Here is a 20,278-nt window from a genome sequence, read left to right as displayed (position 1 = left end):
CTGGCGTAAACCGGAGTTACTCCGATTTACGCCAGCCTAAAACCAGTCAGAGCTTGGGTTTTCTGGTGGTGTGATATGGGCTGGGATGGGGAAGGAGAGTTCAGGCCAAAGAGGATCTTGCATGAGAGAAAAATCACCGCGCTCTTGTTACACTGTTAGGAGTAATAGTTCCTCAGGCACTTGCTTTAGGCTTTAAAACATAGCATATGGTCAACAAAAGCAAACAATACTATGTACATATATGTAAAAAGTGTTATAAATAGGTTTTTTAAACCATAGATACTATATACATCTTCAATTAACAAGTAACCCTTTGAGTGTTTCCTTTTGGGGTCGGTTGGGTTTGGTTTTGGTGGGAGGGTTTATTCCTTTTCTTTTTTTTTTTTCCTTTTTTTTTTTGGTTAATTTTCTTTTCCGTTTTCTCGTCTATTTTCCCCCGCCTCCGTCTCCTCCGTGGACGTCATGAGTGCCCTTGTCACGCCACACCACCTCCCGTAGCATCACTCGCGCTTCCGTAGGATGACATAGATGATGCCGCTGGCGAGGGCCAGGGGGAAGGCCAGCCATGCCAGGATATAGGCGAAGCCGTAGGAGGTGTTTTCCGAGGCTTGGTGCCAGTCCGTGTGCCTCACTGTGAAGATGGCCGCACCACTCATCACGCAGAGCCCTGCCAGGGAAGCGCACAAAGGAAGGGGTTAGCAATGCCACGCACGGAGCAGTTCCCTGCTGGAAACCCAGAGCCAGAGAGGATAATACCCAACACCAGCATGGGAAACTGTTTTTATTATTGCCCCCTGGTTTCAGCTGGGATAGAGTTAATTTTCTTCCTAGTAGCAGGCATAGTGCTGTGGTTTGGATTTAGTAGGAGAAGAATGTTGATAACACGCTGATGTTTTTAGTTGTTGCTGAGTACTGCTTATGCTAGTCAAGGACTTCTCAGCTTCCCATGCTCTGCCAGGTGCACAAGAAACTGGGAGGGGGCACAGCCAGAATAGTTGATCCAAACTGACCAAAGGGCTATTCCATACCATATGATGTCCTGCTCAGTATAGAAACTGGGGGGGTTTGGCCGGGGAGCAGCAATTGCTGCTCAGGAACTGGCTGGGTATCGGTTGGCGGGTGGTGAGCAATTGCATTGTGCATCACTTGCTTTGTATGTTATTATTATTATCATTATTGTATTGTTATTATTATCATTACTATTTTACTTTATTTCAATTATTAAACTGTTCTTATCTCAACCCAGGAGTGTTTCTCACTCTTACTCCTCCGACTCTCTGCCCCATCCCATTGGGGCAGGGGGAGTGAGCGAGCGGCTGCGTGGTGCTTAGTTGCTGGCTGGGGCTAAACCACGACACCTGTCCCCTGGAAAACTATGGTATGATGGGGGAGTGTGATGCCATGGGCTCTGCCCTGGCTGCAGGTGAGTGGGGATATCTCTGCCAGGCTCTGAGTAAGCAAAGCCAGAGCATCGCCTGGGCTAATCCATCCTTCAGGCAAGCATCAGGCATCCCCCACCTCTGGACAAGCCCTGCTCCCTTAAGCGGCTTATTTAAAACCCAGACTGTAGCCTGAACCACTCTACCAGAGGTGCTCCAAGGGGTCAGACATAAACCCTGGGTTTTTTTATAGCACAAAAGTTTCTTCATCACCTGCCCAGGCAAGCACAGCTGGGGGCCAAGGATCCTCTGGCCAGGCATGGTCTCAACTGCAAACCCCACTCTCTGCAAGCCCCACTGTGCCCACGGCTCGTCCCTCTTCCCCGGCTCCTGGCGTCCACCCTCGTCAGCGTGGGTCCCCGAGGGCTGTCCGGCTGGGCCTAGCTTCGGTAGGCAGCATTTTAGCTTTGTTGCAAAAACAACCCATCAGCGCTGGGGACTGCCCAGAGCTAACACAAAGCCACCTCTATTTCTGCCCAAAAACAAGGTCTTTCAGTCAATCGCAGCAGTTCTATTATACAGTCGCAGGGCTGTTGTCAGAGCCGAGTTCCAAATCCCCTGCACAGACCTTGGGACCACCTACATTTAACCACCGTGATATTTGAGCTGTAATTCCACTTGACACTGCTCCTTTGTTCTGGGAAAGTGCAGAAGTGGGAATATGTTTCATTAACGCGCCACTGGTGCAGTTTCCATTCTCTAAGCACGAGAGCCAACTCCCACTGCCCCGGCCCATGCAAAGAGAGCACAACAATTGTCTGCGGATGCTGGTGGGACAGAAAACAGGCATGCAGCCATGCCGGTCACCTACAGACAGCAGAAAATACAGCTGCAATTGTCCGCATGAGGAATTTGGCAAAATGGAGGCAATGGTTTCTGCACTGATTTTGGCCCAAAGAACATGTGCAGGAAGTGAAGGGCAGCTGCATTCAGCTGCTTGCACCGATGCAAGCAATAATGCATCACCACTTTAGAGCCTGATTTTAAGAACACACTTTAGTCTTGTGTTGATAGGCCAGGAGGGAAAATGCTACCTAAAATCTGTTGCTGCAGGTCTGTGCATTCTGCCCCAGCCCTGCAGGCAAGCTGGGATGGGTGCTGGTGCATGCTCATGGTCAGCTCTTCAACGCAGGGCTTTGCAAAAAGCTGCAGGACAGCCCTCAAGGCTGAGCCTACCCTCTCCACCCCACAGGGACAGCAGCTGTAGGGTGGGAGGGATGAGAGAAGAGGGATAAAAGTGATGTTGAGGCTGGAGAGAGTGATAGAAAAGTTGGGTCAAACCCTGAGAGGCCCAAACCAACATCTCTCCCATGCTGGGCTTATACAGCTATGAGAAGTTACGTGTGGATGTGACGGACCCACCAAGGATGGCAGGGAGCCGTTGAGGGCCTTTTGATCCCATCACGGCAAGTTCAGCTAGACGTCGGAGCATGTTTCCAAGCAGTGTGGAGAAGGTGCTGAAGATGCAGCCTGCCCTGCCACTGCACAACAGACCCAACTGACCTCGTGCATCTCTTCTTGCCCTTACCTCCCCTCCCCAGTTCCCCTGAGCCACAGCTGAAGTCACAGTGGAGAGCAGCCCCTGCCCTCTGCACTGGCTCTCAGGGCACCACTGCCGGCTCTGCCACCCAACAGCACCCAGTGGTCCTGGCCCTGGCACCCGCCAGGGTCCAGCTCCAGCACTGCTGTTGGTCAGGCTCCAAAACTGGAGACCCTCAGCTTTGCCAAGCTTTGCCATGCTGCATCACCGCAGGGTGCAGGGTGATGGAGGGCTTCAGGAACAGCCTTCTCATCCCCTCCCAGAAGGAGGGAGGTCCTCTCCAGCTCTGCTAGAGCTGAGAACAAAGCCCTCAAGCAGGTAAGACCCTGGCCCTGGCAGGCCTGCAGCAGGGCTTTGTGGTGCCAGGGCTTTGCAAGGCAAGGATGAACACCTGGAAAGCCTGAAGGCCACAGGAATTCCCTCCATTGGCATTAGACAGCAGTGGCCTTCCACAGCAAGCTGCAAGGAGACCACATCAGGTTCAGCTCCTTTGACCAGAGCCATCCATACCCCCAGGTGGGATCTCCTGGCAGCGCTGGCACAGCAATGTCCTGTTTCCTACCAACAACCCTAAAATTTAGGGTGACAAAGACTACAGCTGCCCTGAGCCCTCTCCTCCAGCCCTGGCCGGGGAGAACAGCAAGGATGCCCACCAGTGCCCACCTCTGCCTGGTCCATCTGGACTCAGACCTCTGCCTACAGGTCCCTCAGGCCATAGGGAAGCTTCACAGGGATCAGGTCACACTCTCCCTGTCCTTCATAGTGGCTGGGGATGGATTTGACCCATGCTTCAGACCCAACAAGGAAAGAGACTGTAGGTCTATGGCCTGACCCTGCACCCCCTTAGGACATGCAGCACAGCATGGACAGGGGGGTTGCAATCCCTTTTTCTCTTCCTCTGAGAATGAGGATTCACCGGCAATCACTCAGGAGAGAGAAGCCTTCTGCTCCCAGATCTATTAGACAAGCTCTCAGGCAGATAATTACATTATTAATGCCCATTTCCCTTCCTTGTCTCCATGGCTGTGATGGGTTTCTACATATGTGTCTTTCCAGAGATGGTGAACTGATGTGAATTCATCACCTGCATTATGGCCAAACAGATACACTTATAATAGATTTCATGCCACACTTGCTAATAAAGGTTAGCTCTAAACTTTCCTGGGGTTTGTGAAAACCAGTCACTTAGAGAATGCTCAGAAACTTTGCCTAAATTCAGTGGATGAGTTTTTCCACTGATTTAGTGGCAGGACCTAGGGTGGCTTTTAGTTTAACATCTAAAGCTCTAGAAAATTATTAGTCTCCTTCCCAGACAGTCTGTCATAATTTAGCCAGAACCTCATTGCACAATTTAATTTTTCTAGTCTGAACGCTTGAAAATCCTCTCCACTGGTTTCATACGTGGAAACGTAAACAGTCAGTGGCTTTACAGCATCTATATTTGGAGAACTGCAACGTAGGACATGAACCGTGGCTCATTTCCAGTGCTGAGTTCTTTAAGAGTTAAAAATAGTAGCTGACAGTTCAAAGTCAGCTGGCTTACCCTGCACGCTCCAGCGGCTCTTTGCTGATGTGGAAAGCACCAGGCCCCCTTATGGCAAGTTTATAAATAATCATCAGATCCTCTTTCGCCAAAAGAAGATCGTCACTACTTTCCCCACCCCGGCAGCAGTTGTGGAAACCTCACCCAGCCCGCCAAAGGTGGGTCCCAGAGCTAGAACAGCCACCCTGGACCATCAGCACCCCACCCCGAGCCGCAGGAAGAAGAGGCAAAGCTGCAGGGCAACTCAACTCACCCTCGGTCCAGCAACCTCTGTGCCCTGCCTCCCCCACCACCCAGGACTGCCGGCACAGCTCTGCCTCTGGTTCCGCAGGTCTGGCACCCTGCCCCTCTGAAACCTCCCCAGCCGGGGCAGCAACCCTGTTGCACCTTCCATGATGCAAGGGCAGAAGAGCTTGAATGCGTAATGTGCCCTGACAGCTGGACACCATCCCAGGGCGTGTGAGACCTCAACAGACCCAAATTATTCATCCCCTTTTCCCTTCACTGAGCCATACAGGAGCCAGTTCGGTGGCCCTCCTGCTTCAGTACCCAAGAGCATGCTCGATTCCACCATTACGCTCTCCCCTGCTTGAAAGCCCTTTCCCCACCGGTGACAGCCCCATTGATCAGCCCCCACTTACCGGCAAGGATTTGGAAGACTCCAGTAATGTAAAACCGCCCGCCCTTGGTGAGCGTGAACAGCTGGCAAAAGAACAGGAACAGGGACAAGACGCTGAAGATGATGGAGAGGATCATCATCGCTTGGACAGACTGCAGCCATTCTGAGGAAAGACAGACAGACGGATATCTCAGTGCAGGCACCACAGCTAGCAAGCCCTCACCACAGCCCATGGCCTCAGCATCATTCCCCATGCCAACATCCCACCCCTGGTTCCCATTAAGTTTCTTAACAGGTGGGGGATGTGGCCACATCAAGTGCTGCACCAGCTGGTGAGGTCCTCAGCACAAGCAGGATGCTGCCCAGGATTTAGGATGACGTGTGCATGGACCAGCGTGCTGCGGTAAAATGAATTGCAGGGCCACACACTTTCTCAGGGAGCATTTGTAATGAAATACACGCAGAAACATTAGCCCTGATCTGAAGCCTGCAGAAATCAAGACAAAGCCTCTCCCCCAGCTTTATGTCAGGCCCTGGGAGTTCAGCTGTACTAGAAACACAAAAGCCACGTGCAACAAGCCGTGAGACACCGAGCTGGCCAAGCTCAGAGGTAAAATAAATACACAGCGAGTGAAAACACCCTCTGCCCTTGCGGAGTCAAACCTTTTGGAAAGAGCCTTCCCCAGCTGCCAAATGCAGCTGCCTCCCAGAGCAGACCAGTTAAACCAGCCCCTGCATGAGTCACTGCCTAGCTATTTCCAGGCTTGGTGGGTGTGTAACTCCCTGTGTTAAAAAAAATATATAAACAAACAAGCAAAATGCCGCTCCATCCCATGAGCTGCTGTGGCTTGACAGAAAGAGGCAGTGCCTTACAGCACCGGGACGGGGCTGTGCTCACAAATACCTCTGCCTTTCCCTTTCCTTATAAAGTCTGAGATCAAAATGAGTATTTGCAGCCTTCCTTGAGAGGTCTTTAAGGATGCAACATTGATTAATTCATCACAAAAGCCAGGCAGGACTTAGTACAGGTAAACTGAGGCACAAACCACCCAGTGAAAGGCAGTAAAATCATGCTTTGGGCTGGATCCTCAGACAGGGAAGAATTAGGCAGCACTGAAGTCTCAGTCCCATGTTCCTGCTACAGTTTTACTCCCACCAACTTCACTCCCCCAGCTGTACCGCTGCAAGAAACAATTTTCTGCAGCAAATAGCTGAAACAAAAAAAACTTACAAATAAAGCTATGCTTCAGCTTAGCAACCTTCAATACTTGGTGCAGCAAATGAGGCCATTTGGGACTGCCCAGAGCAGCGTCTGCTCCCAGAGAAGCGATCACGCTTCCCCACCAAATCCTCACAAGGCTGCACTCACCTCTGTGAGTGAGCAGAGTAAGAGTAAGAGCAGCATTTGAGCCAGAGCGCGAGGTATAGCCTTCAGCTGGGACAGCAATGATGATCCACACCTGAGCCCTTCCAGCAAATCCATGTCTGAGGGGAACATCCTGTGCAATTTTGTAATGTCTGGTGTGTTTGACTTTGGACCATCAATTCTACCCCTTGTCTTTGCATCTTGCCTCCCGACTTTCATGCACTGGAGCAAATTCAGGCCCTGCTCACCAAAGCAGACCTGAAACCACCCAGAGCGGCCTCTGCTCATTACAGACAGCTTTTTCCTTCCACTCCTTTGCATGCTTCATGCGCCAAACTACTCTGCAGCATTAACGGGCCCTGCGAAACTGCTGCTGTGCTTCACTCGGGTCAATGCTGCCAGCTATCACTGCTGTCACTTCAGGAAATCCCAGTGTGGCACACAAAATATCCCATATATTTCATCTATCTCAGCTGCCCAGGCAGGGAAACCCCCCTGCCTCGACCACACCTGACACTTCAGCTCTGGCCACACTAAACCAGTGGGCAACGGAGGGGATGAAGCAGCTCAAGCACTGCTAAAAATCCAGTCATATATCATTGCTTAGAAGGTTAGAGGGTGTCCAGCTGCTAAATTGCAATCTCCTTCCACACTCCAGCACAGAAAGGGCTCCCACCCCAGGTCTGGGAAGTTGAGCTCTTGACTCACCCTTTCCCAAGCCCTAAAGCTGGGTCCAGCTCTGTGCACCAGTGGAGCCAAAGCCTGCCTGGCCCCAAGCCCTGCAGTTTGGTCCAGGACCCAGGAAGCCAAGTCTTTTGTCATTTCAAAGGCCATGGGATCCGGCCCGGAGAAGAGCCCTTTCTGCTCAGAGGTGGATGCTCCAACTGCCAGTTATTTTAAGAGAAGGCTGTCTAGACAGAAAGCTGAGCCGAGCTGCCCTTTTAATTGCATCCGCCTCCCCATGCCTCTTTTTTGCTTCTGAATGTGAATGATTTATATGGACTTTTCAAAATCCCATTGTAATAAAGAGCCCTGTCAGAGGAATATGAAGGCAGGCACGGAGAAAGGGGTTTCAGCAGCCAGCCGTTCTGCTTTGCTGCAGCCAGAGAGCAGCAGTCACACAAGCTGGGGAGCAGGGAAATGAAGAGATAATCCCACAGACCAGGGCTCCTGGCCTGCTCACATCCAGCCCTTTCCTCATGACTCAGACACCCACAAGTGCAAGCTGCTATACTCCCACTAAGTCTGAGCCCAGCTGCCCACAGACTTCGGCTAGCTAAGAGCTTTTAATGCACTTGAAAACACCACTATAACTGCAGACAGGATTGCTACCTCCTCAGCTCCACACGCTTTTAACTCCTTCGCTATTAGCACTGTGTCCTACCTACAGGCTTTTAAAAATAAAGCAAGTTTCCTACGGGCAGGTCCAGGCCCCGTGAGTTGTACTGCAGGGCTGTCAGCACTGTTTACTCCCAGGCTGTTATTTGTGGTTTCCCCTGGGCAACGAGTCGGTTATTCCATTTTTCTCCTGCATCTCTTCAGCTCCATGTTTATATCTTTGTTCTTCAGGAGGAGGAAGAAAAGGAAACAGAGTGGAAAGGACAGATAACACCCTGCACACCGCTTCCGGAGACGACCCATTGGGAGCATTTTTAGAGCCCTTTCAGACAGTCAGAAATGAAGAAAGAAGTTTTTACAAAACAAATTTGAAAATTTCTCTAAGCTCTGCAAGCCCTGATGTGCTCACACCACCACTAATAACAGCAGGGAAAACACTTCACCCCTGGGATGCTGAAGACCACATTTCACTGCCCTAAAGTCTAACATGAAAGAAAGAAACCCAGAGCAGAAATTGAAACCTAGAGCAGAAATTGCAGCTGAACCCCCCCGAAAGGCAGTACCTAACCCAATCCCTTCCACCAAAGCCCCAGCCCTGCTTGCAGGGAGGTTTTATACCTGGACAAGTGGTGCAGCTGAGCAGGATTGATGGGGCAGGAAGAAACATGCCCTTGGCCAGGAGCAGAGGGCCTTAAAGGACAGATGTTGGCTCCCCAGGGTTTAATTCACTGCTCTGTCATAGACACCCTATTCTCTTTTGACCCAGCCAAGGAGAAAGAATAAAGTGCAAACTGAAAAGAAACTTATTTGAGCAATTGGCTTATACACTCGCTGTAACACATCACTAAATTAGTGCTATGCATTAAAAACACCTGTGTGCTGTGACCTGCAGCTGATGGTAACATTTTGCATGTATAGCTTTCCCTTTGCAAACTGCGTATGCACTGTACACTTAAAAAGCAACCACTTCTTGGGAAGAAAACACCCACTAAGGAGGTAACATATAATATGTACAAAACTAGAGGGAGGGGAAATTCATGACCACATCTGCATGGCAAAACCTGCTCCTTCAATGCTGCAAACTAAGTATCAGTAGGATCAGGAACAGCACATGCATCTACCGACACAAAGGTACCAGCCCAGGCCTACCAGGAAAAGATGTGTTCTGAGCAGAGTTTTTCTAAAGCAGACTCTCAGGCTTCAAGGTCTGATCAAGAACCTGAACCCAACTTGCATCCTCACCTATGAAGCAGACAGGTCACATCACAAGCGCTGGGGCTTGCAGTGGTTCTAAACCTTGCTATTCAAACACCCCTGAGAGGGTTGAAAAAGGGTTAACTGAAGATGCAGAAATACTAGCTCAATTGCATCATTCTTCTAGGGTCAAACTTCAGACTGCTGCCCCTTGGCAACTTGCTGTAGCAACCCAGAAAGGCAAAAAAGCTCAGCTACCTGCAGTGCTATTCCTGAGCAGCACAGACCCCACCACCACCATCCACAGCCCCACCGCTCAAAGTGAACATCTCTCCTGTTGAGGAGAACAGCATCGCGGTTCACCAGCCACATCCAGCAAAGCCACTAAGCTCTCTTAGGGAAAAACCAGCTCCATGACATTGCAACTTTCTTCTCCTTCGGTCCCAGACATCCCACCAGCACAAGGTCAAACCTTCCTGGCCGCACTCTGGGCTGCTGGATGCTCAAGCTGGGAAAAAGCAGGTTTTTCACCCAACAGTTGCTCCTTTCCTATCCTCCTATGTCCACTTCCTGGAGACGACCGCCAGGTGCTGGATTGAGGTATTCCTGGAAATCCCACCAGAAAAGGGGGATTTTAAAGAGCTCCCAAGGTATTTGTAAGGGCCAAAGGATGAGCAGATGGGAAACACCAGGGCTGCGGGGAGGCAGTGAATGAACACGGTGCTGCAATTCCTACACAAGACTTCCTGGTCCTCTTCTGTAGCTGCCTTCAGAAGGGGATGAAATGCTTGAAGCCCTCTTTTCTCCTCTTGTTCTCTTTTCCTCTCGGCTGTCCTCCCTTTTGCCTTCTCCTCGAAGCTCTATCCAAGAAGTCCCTGAGGCCAGGAGGTCCATAGCTCTCCAGAGCTGCCACATTCAAACATGAGCAGTTTTAGAGAAAGATGCCTGTGTCCTCCGCATCTCTGTGGTTCAGCCATGAGGCAGCAGCAGCCATCCCATTGACCATCAAAGCTCACATCCTGCAGAAGCAACCTCTGATGGTGCGAGGCAGCAGAAAGCTACTGCCACCATGAAAAACACCTTCCAACAGCTCCACGATGCCTGAGCCAGATCCTCTCCAAAGACCCTCAGCGTGGTGGCTCTGTTCTCCTTTTGGCTTGTGTGTGAGAGTGAGCTGAGGTGGTAGATACATCATTTCAGGTTCTCTAATGGGCTTAGGTACCAACTCCCACTGATTTCAAGTCCAGGCACCAGGAGCAGGGATGGTGAGCAGTGGTGCCCTGACCTGCAGGCACGCTGTTGGGGTACACTCCGCCTGTGGCCACAGGGACACCCAAGAGTCTCGTCAACCACCAAAAAATGTTGGGTTAAGGGTTTTCCAGCACTGCACTCTACAGTGGACTCCCCCACCCATTCTTCTGGTTTTGTAGTCATTGTTTGCCCACATGTTGCCTTCTTCCTCCCTTTTGCTCCTCTTCCATGGGCCAAAGCCCCCCACCCAGCAGCAAAGGCCAACTGACACCCCCCACCCCGGCTTATGCAGAAACAGGTGAGCCAAAGAACTCTGGAGCAGCTGAGAAAAAAAACAACACTAGTTCCCTACCTCTCCTTATCAGATGCTCTTTCTAAGAAGAACAAGCAACAATAAAAACCTGGAGTTAAGCAGAGGAAATCCCTTTCATATCACAGGCAACATGGTTATGGTAGAAACTGATCCAAAATAAAAAATATTCTCCTGGAATACCCTACAGTTTATTTTAGACAACTAAGGGGCAAGCTACAGTCACCCACAAGCTGGCAGAGAGGGGTTCAACCCTGCTTGAGTTAGGCCAATGTCATCTATCATTAATGGCAAAGTGGCTGCCCCGGACCCACAAACTGCTGAGATTAAAAGGTGGGTCTTTGCTACTCTGTTGCAAACTGCAAATGCTCTGAAGGACTAGAGGTATCCCCAAATCAAGGTGTCTCTACATGTGGTCCATAAGCTGAATGGGCCAGCTCATGGCTAGAACTTCAAGTATAAAGGCCGTGCATTGACACACATACAGGTTATCCGGTATTTATTGCAGGGTTTCATTATAACAGACTCAGCATCCTTAAATATGGGTAATTTCTTGCTAGTTTGCAGCTGCCCAGCAAAAATAAAGCAAAAGGCTGCAACAGTGCTGTGCCCGCAGACTCAGCAAGACAGCACAGCATAAGGGCAGAAGGTTACTTTAGCAATAAATAGCTGAAACCATTTTAAAAATCTTTGAATCTTTAAATCTTTGAACTTCTAATTTTCAGGGGTGACTGAACTATTGTCTCCATCTCACCCTCCTGCTCCAGGAAGTGTCCCCTCACCAGTGACCAATTCTCCAAGTCTTGATCCAGTTAGTGCAGTCCTGGCTCTTCCAGTGGGCTGGAGGGGAATTTGCCCCCCACATCTCTCAATAATGGAATTAGACATTGAGAAATAATTTACCTCAGTGCAAGGCTTCAATGAAGCCTTGCAACATCGTTATCAGCCACAAAAAGGATTACAGCAAGTTATCCATCTCTCCATACCCTTTCTATGTCATGCGAGTCCAGCATCGCTGGAAGAAAAAGTTTGAAAGAATAACTGCAGCAAAGCCACTCTGGCGGGGCTGAAAGAGCAAAAGCAATGGCTTCAGATGTTTCTGTTATGTGTTTTAAAGTGGAGAAGAAGCAGCGCAATTCCTCCTGGGAACAGCTGATGGGTCAGGGCATAGATGCCCCTGCCTCATGCCAGGGACAAAGATCTTTCCTGCCTCCTCCAGCACAAAGAAAATGCATTTCAAGCACCAGCAGTGCTGCTTAGGGTCCTGTCTGCCAGAGTAAAGGGGCTCTGGAAGAGGGAAGGTCGGTGAGTAGAAAAGCAGGGCAATACCGTGGTGTGTGCCTGTGCCTGTCCCATCGATGGGAGGTGCATCCCTGCCTGCCCAGGGGGTCCAGGGCAGATCTCCACTCTGGGCGATCCACCTGGGCTTTGCTTGTGGCCATCCCATCAGCAAATTAGCAGGTGCATCACATGGCCCACAGCACTTAGTAATCACGCAGATTGGCAGCCCGTGCATTTCCCGAGGTTTGGGGTTTTCTTTTCCCTTTAAAAAAGGCAAAAAACACCAGCCTGCCTGTGAACAAGCTAGTCATGCGGAAGCCACAGAGCAGCAACAGGAGAAACTGTAAGAAGACAACAGGAAAAATGTCTCCTGACATTACAGAAGGATGTAGGGAACTCCACGGAGGCTCCCATTGCTTCCCCATGTTCAGCATTCCCACCAAAATCAGAGGAAGAGCAGTAGAAAGGAGCAGGAAAAAAAATCTTCTTGCCTGCATAAAAAATTCAATTGTGGAAAGAAAAGGCCATTTTTGGAGGAAAAAATATCTCTGTCTGGAAATTTGGGGTAGAATCTACTTAAGAGCACTTGAGCAGCTCAGGTCCAGCTGTGTGCCCTGTGTCTGCAGTGGGACCGCACAGCTGGGGGCTGGTATGCAGCCGTGCCGACGCACAATTCTGGATTCAGAGCTGAATTCTTGAGATAAGTCTTTTCCAGGAATGTCTGACAGCGCAAACGAAGCAAAGATTGCCACATTTTTTCCATAGTTCTAGGCCTCTTGAAAAAGAAAAGTCATTATCTAACAAGCAAAAGCAGAAATCAAAGCAACAAGCAGGCAGTTGTAAAAGACAAAGAAGGGGGCATCTGTCTGCGACCCGGTGTTTCCTCCTCCCTCCCTGTGCTCGTTCCCATCAGGACCACTCAGCCCTCGCACACACAGCGGGTTCAAGCCATGCCAAGAAGAACATGGGAGGTGGGAGCTCAGCCTCCACCGAGGCCAACTCCATCCTGCGCCCAAGGTCTGCTAACGTCTCAGGGAGCCACAGTCCGACAGTCCTCCTGCAGTCAACCCTTGGGTTGTTTTGCTGCTTATTCAATCCCCACAGGATAATCCGTAAGGTTAGCAGCATGGTCCCAAACCTGCCCCAGTGTTAAACACAAGCAAATATTGGTGGTACCTGGTTTTGGCACGTTCAGCTTCTCATCGGGCATCCAAATAACGGTCATCTAAACAAATGGGTCCCTGTGCGGCACTACAGTGGGCGAGAGGAGGCTCCATCCATCCTCACCACGCTGAGACCAAGAGAAGCATCACAGCACAACAAACGCACCACCCTGGTGCTATGGCAAATCCCCCAAAAGCCCCCATCCACGCGGAAAACATGAGACCCAGCCCTACTGAATTCTACGTATTCCAAGTACTGAGTACCACTCCTTTTCAAAAAGAAAGGAAGAAATAGCTGCGCTACAGCGGCCACTGCAATGGCCAGAGGAAAAACTGCCTCTACGTAAAGATCAAGTTCTGCCAAAATTCCGGAACGAGGATTTCTTGCTCTTAGCCCAGAGCAGACCTTGGCACTCTACGATTAACCGTTAAGCACCGTCCTTGGCAGAGGCACAGAGAAACAAATTCTTAAGGCTTTCTACAACCCAGTGTAGCATGCACAGCCTGTGTTTTGAAAAAGATTTAAATGAGAACAGTTTGCGGTATTTGGTATAGGATCTTTCATATTTTTGAAAGTAAGCATATTCCTAGCAAAAAGAGTATGAGGAGCATAACAAGGACCAGGCAGCGGACGAGCATGAGCCTCAGAGGTGGCCCTGCCGCAGCATCCTTGCCCCATGTCCCCACTATCACTCCGATAAGTGGCTGACCACAGCTCCCCTGGCAGCACAGGGGGAGTGGGACCAAGGGCCTTGGAGATGGGCAGTGGGGAGGGAGGGTGCAGGGATCCACTGGAAAGGATGCTGTGTGGTATTTTTATTCTGTTTTTACAAACAGATTCTAAAAGCCTTGCATAAGCCTAGGAAATATCTTTTGATTTTGTGTTCTTACAGCACTGGTGAGCTCTGAATCCTGCATCTAGGATCCCACCAGATGAAGACTGGTCCTCAGCAGCACTGCTCCCACACCCCTGCCACGGGGTGGAGTGGGCAGAAGCTTTTGCCCAAGCAAAACCCCCTTTTCATGATGCCAGAGCAGAGCCTTCATACAAGTAAGAGCTGTCAGAGGGCTCTTTCAGACTTGAGCACAATGCACCTATACTCAAACAGCAGCCCACTGGGGCATCTTGTCAACCAAACTCAGCTGCTTGACTGCGTTTTTAGCAGGGCCATCTTGAATATAGCCCCTTTAATGGTAAAAATTAATCACTGAAAGGATCCAGAGGGAAGCCCGTCTTTGAGCAGCTTCTGGGAATAGGGCAATATAGACTCACAACACCCAGCAGGACAGTCTGATGTGGAGGAAACCATCCCAACCACGGACAAACCCCTCAACATTGACAACTCGCCAACATGCAGCATCCTGCAAGCACTCAGAAAAAGTGGTGCAGGTTTGAAAAGCAAAAGATTTGGGCAGGCTTTACAGCCCCCGGCTCTGGGACTCCAGGGCGCAATCGCTGCCTTTTATTCCAAAGCACAAGGTCAGCAGTTTTGGAGCATGCATGAATGGCCATGAAGCAGCCTGCCTACACTGCAGATAGCCAGCACCAGCCAACTGCTGATGAAGGACATGGCTCCAGAAGGCTCCTCAGCTGGGACAGGGTCCAGCCACTTCCCGGCCGGCCCGGACACCACCAGGCGTCAGCAGAGACCTGCGGCGGTGGCTTCGCTCCCACCGAAACCAGAGCCTGGGCCCAAGAAGGGAAACATGCCACTGCTTTCAGCGCAGGGAAGATAAGAGGGAGAGTGAGCATCAGCATCCACCTCCCCGCTTGGGGCACCCACGAGTGTTTTGCTCCCAGCAGGCTGGGGATTAGGGTGACCTGAATCTCCAAAAACCTCTGACAGTATTCCCTCACCACAAGACCCTTTGAAAGCATTTAGTGCTCTCTACTGTGACCATTCCCTCCTTGCCAAGACCACGTGGCATTGGTTTGTTCCTACGCCAGGACCATGTTTCCGGCGTAGTGTGACTGTACTCCCAGTGACATCGGTATGATTCACAACTGGTTTCACTGGGAGAATCTGTTTCCATGGGAAAGCAAAAACCAGGCTAACTGAACAAAAATGCTGGACACAGCACCATTAGTCCTGTCATCTGGGGAAACTGAGGCACAGACTTGCCTGACTCCCTGAGCACAGATTTCATGTTACGGGTACCACTAGGTGCCCTGGAAACTGCATCACGGCATCTTAGCAAGCACTTGTCCCCTGCTGACCTCAAACAGCTCACTGGGTGATGTCACCCAGCATGACACCAGCCTTCACCCACCTTAGTCCAGAGGCGGCTCTTCAGCCACCCCAGATGTGCAGGTGCCACAGGGGCCATTTCAGCAGCAGGGTGCGGCAGGGCCTGAGGGCTCAGCACATCCCACACGTGGTGCTCAGCAGCGAACCACAGAGCGAGGAGCATGCGCCAAAAACTCAGCCTGTCACAGCATCAAAAAACACGGCAGCTTTCTAGGTAGGGGAGAGGGTGTTCTCCAGAGACAGGCTGTCATCAGGGCATCACGTGCATCTTCAAAACACCCTCACAACCAGAGCAAGAAGGAGGCGTGCTGAAAACAGCCCCTCCACTCCCATCAGGGCAATGGGTGCCCGGCGAGCCCTGCCCCAAGGACTGCCTCACGTTTATACATCCAGGCATAATCAAAATGGGCTAAGAACAGGAGACCACCAAAAAAGCACTTGAGGCGGTCACCTCCACTGCAGCCGAGTGTGCCAAACACCCTGCTGCGGTGCTGCCAGGAGCTGCCCCGCAGCATGGGGGCATTGGGTCTGCTACCCATGCTAAGCCCCATCACAACTTCAGGGACTGATAAGGCTGGGGGGAAGCAATCCCCCCCCCACTGCTGAGCCATCCCTGTGTCCCCCTCAACCAGGACACCAGGAACACAGTGGAGGCCTGCCCCTCCATCTGGGGACAGAGCAGAGGAGGCAAGGGGAAGGGGTGGGAGGGAACAACTTGAGGGGATGCAGGGAAAAGCAAGAGGGAATCACAAATAACCTGCACAGGCAAATCCCCCTTGATTTCCTAAGTCCAGGGAGAAGAATAAAAGTGACGGGCAGCAACAGCCCCGATTGCCAGAGAACACTCACCGTTCGTGGACGACGTCAGGCAGTGAAAGACGCTACCGGAGGTGCAGTTCTGCCAGAGGTCTGCCGTGTGCCCACCATTCACCAGCCATTGCTGCAAGAGAGATGCAGCCCCATGAGCAGGGAGGCGGCGGCAGGTCCCCGCGCGCCCCCCCGCCAAGGCTTCGGCACCGAGCAGCCCCGGTGTGTACCGGCACGCATGTGCCCGGCTGGGCGCCCCCAGGCACATGCTTGTGTTTAGAAAGGGCTTTGGAAAGTAAATACTGATATTTGCTTTTAGCTGCTTTCACCTCAACGGCAGAAAAACAGAAGCTCTTTATTCTCTTTAAACATGGACCACTTCCCGTGGGGGATGCGCCCTGCCCTCCCCTCTGCCCTCCTCGCCTGGTGCCTGGCCGGGCTATTTGAATGCTTCCACGTGATTTCTAACAACTCAGAAGATTTTTGTAACGTCTTCTACTACTATTACCACCCAAAAAAAAAAAAAAAAAAAAGAAAAAAAAGAAGGGAAAGAAGAACCTGGTGAAGCAAGCCTGGAACTCACCAGCTCCACAAAACTGCTGCCTTAAAACCAAGTCCAACCTCTTCCTAAGTAGATGACGTGTTAACTGGGCTCTGGACCGAGAACAGTGCTGGGAACCCTCTGTGCAGCATCCAACCCTCAATCTTCCCACTGCTTGCAAAGCTTAAGCCTTGAAAATCGCCAGCAGGAGCCCATCTGGGTTAGGAAAGAGAGGCTGTGCCTTATTCACAGCCCCGAAGGAGCACAGCTGGAGAGCAAAACTGCTGGTGCTGAGGAGCCAGTGCCCAAACCGGTCCCATCTCAAGGGGGTTTTGCTCAGACTGGCTGTACTGGTCCTGTGGGCTGAAGCCCGTTAGCAGGTGGAGCTTCTTTATGGAAGGGGAGTGCAGTTTCAGGCCCACGGAAGGTAGTTTGGGCGCTCTGAGGCTGCTCCGTGACGTGAACCAGCATGGGGATGGCAAGGAGACAGGCTTCAACAGCGCTCTCGCTGTGGGGGATGCCCTGAGCACTCGCTGAGGCACACACCCAAGCGACCCACCAGTTACACCTGACAGCACAAATACGGAAAGAGCTTTCTCTGCAAAATGCTCCAAAATCCCACTGTCAGTAAGACCAGCAATCAGCAAGTAAAGGTTCCCTGCTAAAAAGCCAGGCTAGAAAATAAACTACAGAAAAATATAAAACATTCTGGCCTTGCCATGCCATAACCCCCCCACCAGCCACTCCCTGCCTCACCGCTACCCCGGTGCCGGAGGAAAGTCCGTACTTACGCTAACGATGGTGGAGACGAAGAGGAGCACCAGCACGGTGACGTGGAGCACGATGATCCCCAGCAGCAAAAGCAGCATCCTGGCGGCGGTGGCGGGCAGAACTGGAGGGGAAGAGGGGTGCTGCTGAGCGCGCCTGTGCAGCCGGGCCGAGGGCAGCAGGAGCCCGCCCGCCGCCGGGGGATGCCTGGGCAGCGCCCGGCTCCCGGGCTTCTTCCCTCGGGCCCCGCCGACGGAGGGGGGGGGTCCGAGCCCTCTGCCCGGACCCACTCCCAGATACCCCCGAGGGGTCCTCCGAGCCCTCCCCCCCGAGCCTGCTCCCCCAAGCCTTCTCACCCAGGGGGCTTCCCCGGCCCCCCTCCCCTGGGGACCCCCCGGGGGTGGCTTCCCCGAGGGGGTCCCCAGCACCTCTCCTCCGAGGGGGGGCTCTGATCCCTCTCCCCGAGGGGAGTATGCTCCTCGGCACCCCCGGGGGAGGGGTCTCTCTCGGCGCATCTCACCCAAGGGGTTACCCCGGCCCCTCTCCGCCAGGAGGGGGGGTTCTTCTGCCCACCTACCCATGGGACCACCGGGGATGACTGTGTCGGCCCCTCTCCCCAGGGGAGGCTTTCCCCGGCCCATCTCCCCTGGCGACTCCCAGGGAGGGGTGGGGGGCGTCTGCCCAGACTCCTCTTCTCTGGGGGGGTCTCCTCGGCGCATCTCCCCTCGGCACCCGCAGCAGCACCTCTCTTGGCCCCTCTCCCCCGGGCGGGGGGGGGGGGAGCTTTCCCCAGCCCATCTCCCCTGGGGACCCTCGGAGAAGAGCGGAGGGGGGGCTGCCCTGACCCGTCTCCCTAGAGGACCCCCGGAGCGGGGGTGCTCCCCCAGTCCTTCTGCCCCGTGGACCCCCGGAGGGTCCCTCCGGCCCCTCTCCCCCTCGGGGTGGCTGTTCCCCTCCCCGGGGCAGCGCGCAGCGGCGGCCCCCCAGCAGCCGCACGCCGCCCCCCGCCTTCCCCCTGCCCAGCCCGGCCGGCGGAGCGGAGCGGAGCGGGCCGGGCCCGGCCGGGCCGTACTCACGTCGCGGCAGAGCCGAGGGGCGCTGGGCAGCGGGAGCGGAGCGGAGCGGGCGGCGGCGCTGTCAAGTTTCCCCTTTAACCGGGGCCACCGCCCCGCTTGCGTCTGCGGGACAGGGAGGGCCCTGCGGCGGCGCCCGGCCGCTCCGCCTATAAATGCGGCGGCGCCCCGGCCCCGGCCCCGGCCCGCCTCCCCCCGAGCCCCGGCGGGGGGTGATCACGGTCTCGATCCCGGCCCGCCTCGCCGAGCCCCGGCGGGGAGTGATCCCGGCTCGCTTCGCGGAGCCCCGGCTGGGCGTCATCCCAGTCCCGGCCCGCCCCGAGCCCCGGCTGGGAGTGATCCCGATCCCGGCCCGCCCGAGCCCCGGCTGGGAGTGATCCCGATCCCGGCCCGCCCGAGCCCCGGCTGGGAGTGATCCCGATCCCGGCCCGCCCGAGCCCCGGCTGGGAGTGATCCCGATCCCGCCTCGCCCCGAGCCCTCGCTGGGAGTGATCCCGATCCCGATCCCGGCTGGCCCCGAGCCCCGGCTGGGAGTGATCCCGATCCCGCCGAGCCCCGGCTGGGAGTGATCCCGATCCCGATCCCGTTCCCGGCTGGCCCCGAGCCCCGGCTGGGAGTGATCCCGATCCCGCCGAGCCCCGAGCCCCGGCTGGGAGTGATCCCGATCCCGATCCCGATCCCGCCGAGCCCCGAGCCCCGGCTGGGAGTGATCCCGATCCCGCCGAGCCCCGAGCCCCGGCTGGGAGTGATCCCGATCCCGATCCCGCCGAGCCCCGAGCCCCGGCTGGGAGTGATCCCGATCCCGCCTCGCCCCAGGCCCCGGCTGGGAGTGATCCCGATCCCGATCCCGGCTGGCCCCGAGCCCCGGCTGGGAGTGATCCCGATCCCGATCCCGGCTGGCCCCGAGCCCCGGCTGGGAGTGATCCCGATCCCGGCCCCGGGACGCGCACACACACGCACGGCCGCTCCCGCCGGGCAGCGGGGAGATTTGGGGGGGGGGCACCCCACGGCCTGGCTGCCCCCGCTTCCCCACGACGGACCCCCGGGGAGGGCTCCCCGGCGTGGGGCCCCCCGCTGCTCACGCCCCCGGAGGAGGGGGCCCGGGGGCGGCTCTGCCCCGCCCCGCTGGCCGGAGCGGGCGTGGGTGGGTGCCCGCCGGTCTCGGAGCGGATCCGGCGGCGTCCCGCGGCTGCAGCGCCGGCAGCTGGGTGCCCCGAAGCAGATAAGTGACTCCTGGGGAGGGCTGGCAGGGAGCTTTCCCCTTCCAGGGATGCAGGGGGCGAGGGGCGCCGTCAGCAGCGAGGTGACAGGGAAGGGACAGAGCTCTGCCGCATCAGGTGGCTCCCCTTGCCCCGGTGAAGGCAGCCTGCGTAGCCCCGGACAGGGTCCGTGGGACAGGATTTGGGGAACGAGCATCTGGCTGCGCTGAAGTCGAGGGGGATGTTGCCTCTAATTTACACAGTGTGGCTGTGCCTAGGAAAGTGACACCTTTGCAATTTGCTTCTGCAATGGCAGTGTGATTCTGGCTCTTGGGCTGGAGTTTTTTAGCACTTGAAAGCCCAATTTTGTGGGACTGAGCAACTTTTCGTTAAATGGAAGGTGAGATTTTCAAAAATGCTGGAGGACTTCAGGTGCTCAGAGTCAAAGGGGTGAGTAGCACTCCAGTGCAGCCTTCACTCATTCCTCAACCACAGCTAATCTGTTGAAATAAACCTCAGTTGTCCGTGTCCCGTTCCCTCCCACCCCACCCCCCCAAGTAGTCCCCGCAGGAGACCTGTGCACCCTTGGGAGTCCTG

At 54.1% G+C, this 20,278-nt stretch overlaps 1 protein-coding gene across 1 annotated transcript; it reads right to left on the bottom strand.

Annotated features, from left to right (window-relative positions):
• Positions 1-422: 422 nt before the first annotated feature.
• Positions 423-18,502, bottom strand: PMP22 (peripheral myelin protein 22). The gene is made up of 5 exons (XM_075719914.1): positions 18,486-18,502; positions 17,433-17,533; positions 16,143-16,233; positions 5,164-5,304; positions 423-667 (listed from the first exon to the last, which is right to left on the bottom strand). The coding sequence occupies exons 2-5, from the start codon at positions 17,508-17,510 to the stop codon at positions 501-503; spliced, it is 477 nt and encodes a 158-aa protein (XP_075576029.1). The 5' UTR covers positions 17,511-17,533; positions 18,486-18,502; the 3' UTR covers positions 423-500.
• Positions 18,503-20,278: the final 1,776 nt, after the last annotated feature.

The sequence above is a fragment of the Pelecanus crispus genome, chromosome 12 (assembly GCF_030463565.1).
Source record: "Pelecanus crispus isolate bPelCri1 chromosome 12, bPelCri1.pri, whole genome shotgun sequence".
Classification (NCBI taxonomy): Eukaryota; Metazoa; Chordata; class Aves; order Pelecaniformes; family Pelecanidae; genus Pelecanus; species Pelecanus crispus.
Note: the sequence above shows the minus strand (reverse complement) of the source record. Positions and strands in the feature narration are given on the sequence as shown.